The sequence below is a fragment of the Agrilus planipennis genome, unplaced genomic scaffold, assembly GCF_000699045.2.
Source record: "Agrilus planipennis isolate EAB-ADULT unplaced genomic scaffold, Apla_2.0 scaffold205, whole genome shotgun sequence".
NCBI lineage: Eukaryota > Metazoa > Arthropoda > Insecta > Coleoptera > Buprestidae > Agrilus > Agrilus planipennis.
Window position 1 is genome coordinate 542,540 of NW_020439054.1, and position 1,928 is coordinate 544,467.

Genomic DNA, 1,928 nt, shown 5'->3' on the forward strand with positions numbered 1-1,928 from the left:
CCTGTCGTATTATTGCCTATTTTATGTCATAGGCCACCAAGTCATTATCATTTCCGCGTCCAAAATATCAAAGTGATCAGAATATGCACCTCTACAACATACTATAAATTCATATGCATTGGTGACGTCATTGTTTGGTTAGGTAGATTTATGAAAGATTGGGGTTTATTCAATGTTTTGCCCGTGTATTTTATTCACAGAAAGCATTAGTTTTATACATTTCCTAGTACAATATAAGAATTTCATACAATTTCTACATTTCATATTTAGTGTCTTTTAAATAATTATTAATAAAAATTAAAAGCGGGGAGGTTTTCTTCTGGGATGGACGTAGGCCGGGTGGTCGTGGAGTGTTCGGTGGTGCTGGTAATCCCGTTTGAAAGCGTGGGATTTTTGACGCCATCAGCGGTAACAGAAGGTGGTTCTGATTGGGACTGAGTCTGGGAGTTATGGGCGATAGAAGAAGTGTCAGATAGTGTGTCGTGGCACATGGGAGATGAAGTTGCGTTGTCGGGGTGCTGACGGATAAATTCCCTTAATATGGCTATTTTGGACCGAAGCTCGCTCGCCAAAGTTACAGCTTCCGCAAGGGAAAGTCCTTCCAAGAGAGTGGGGCTCTTGGGGGTAGCCATTTCTAGAATGGCTTACGAAATAGAGCGAAAACTACTCCTGTGGGTCGTATTGTATGCAGGAAAGAAAAGGAGAAAGTTGGGTTAGGTTAGTATATAAATTTGGGGGAGTTCAGAGAGACTTTGCGTACTCCGTCCCAAAGAACTGTTTGGTTAGTTATGGAAATTTAAATTGGCTGAAAACTTACCTAATAAACAGCTGGGCAATAGGTATAATACCTGCAGTAAATATTACAACTCGAAGGTTGCTGGTCGTTCGGCTGTAGAGTGCGGTTGCAGAGTTAACGGTTGCTAGGCTGGTTGGTCGCTGTTGTAATCGAGTCGAAGGTTCGCCTCGATATGTAGAAAACAGGTCCTCTCTATCTGCTACCTAAAGACAACGTTCCACGAATTACTACAAAACGGCGTGGTATACGCCATCTGTAGTATATTGCTACCTTTAGTGGAATTCAAAGATGTTCTGCAAGGTCTGTAAGGAAATCGGCCGTTTGGTTACGTGCCTAATACATAGAGTTAGCTACATCGTGGATTCAGTCAATATCCTTACGGATCTTGTTGAAAAATTTTTAATTCCACTTTAGGTAGGAATATACTTACTAAAGCTGGCGTTTACCCCGCTGTTTGTTGTAATTTGACATAGATTGTATTTTGTGATAAACTGAAACGAGATAGTGTCTTGTTGATTGGGACTGAGCTGCTGACAGATGACAATTTTTAATAGTATTTTCATTAGCAAAGAGATATACAGGGTGACACAAAAAGTACGCAATATGCTCATTGCGGTTAAACTGTTAGTTTAATCGGAAAGTTTTTGAGACAAAACGTGTTCCCTATTCTAATACAAGATCGTCTGTCTGATACAAAACTGATTTCCTATACAGAGTGTTCAAAGATAAAAAAAAAAAGGTTACTTTAAATGGCAGCCATGTACCTACCCATAACAATTATAACACTCTGTATGCATAACTTTAATAATTTATCAAATCGTTGTTAAATATTGGTGAGGAAATGAGTAGACAATTATTTACTGTATTTCATAGTTACCATTATTAATATTAGATAAAATTGCAATTAACATAATAGATAATGTCCAGACTTTCTAAATGTTTGAAGATGATAATCACGATTCTCTTGAGAAACACAAATAATGGTAATAATTTCTATTATGAATTGTTAACATAAGAAAGTGAACTTTGCCAAAATACGTCACAAATCTAACTAATAAATTATCTTGTTCACCGTAGTACAAGACAGTTGAAACCAGTTCAATTCAGAGTTACTTCAACAATCAATCAATTA

General features: G+C 37.4%; 1 protein-coding gene across 1 annotated transcript; it reads right to left on the minus strand.

The window, feature by feature from the left end:
* Positions 1-287: 287 nt before the first annotated feature.
* Positions 288-1,110, minus strand: LOC112905162. The gene is made up of 2 exons (XM_025977039.1): positions 1,067-1,110; positions 288-1,023 (listed from the first exon to the last, which is right to left on the minus strand). The coding sequence occupies exon 2, from the start codon at positions 630-632 to the stop codon at positions 288-290; it is 345 nt and encodes a 114-aa protein (XP_025832824.1). The 5' UTR covers positions 633-1,023; positions 1,067-1,110.
* Positions 1,111-1,928: the final 818 nt, after the last annotated feature.

What these genes read in the sequence shown, in the direction of transcription:
- LOC112905162 (XM_025977039.1), bottom strand. Translation starts at nt 632, where the DNA reads ATGGCTACCCCCAAGAGCCCCACTCTCTTGGAAGGACTTTCCCTTGCG.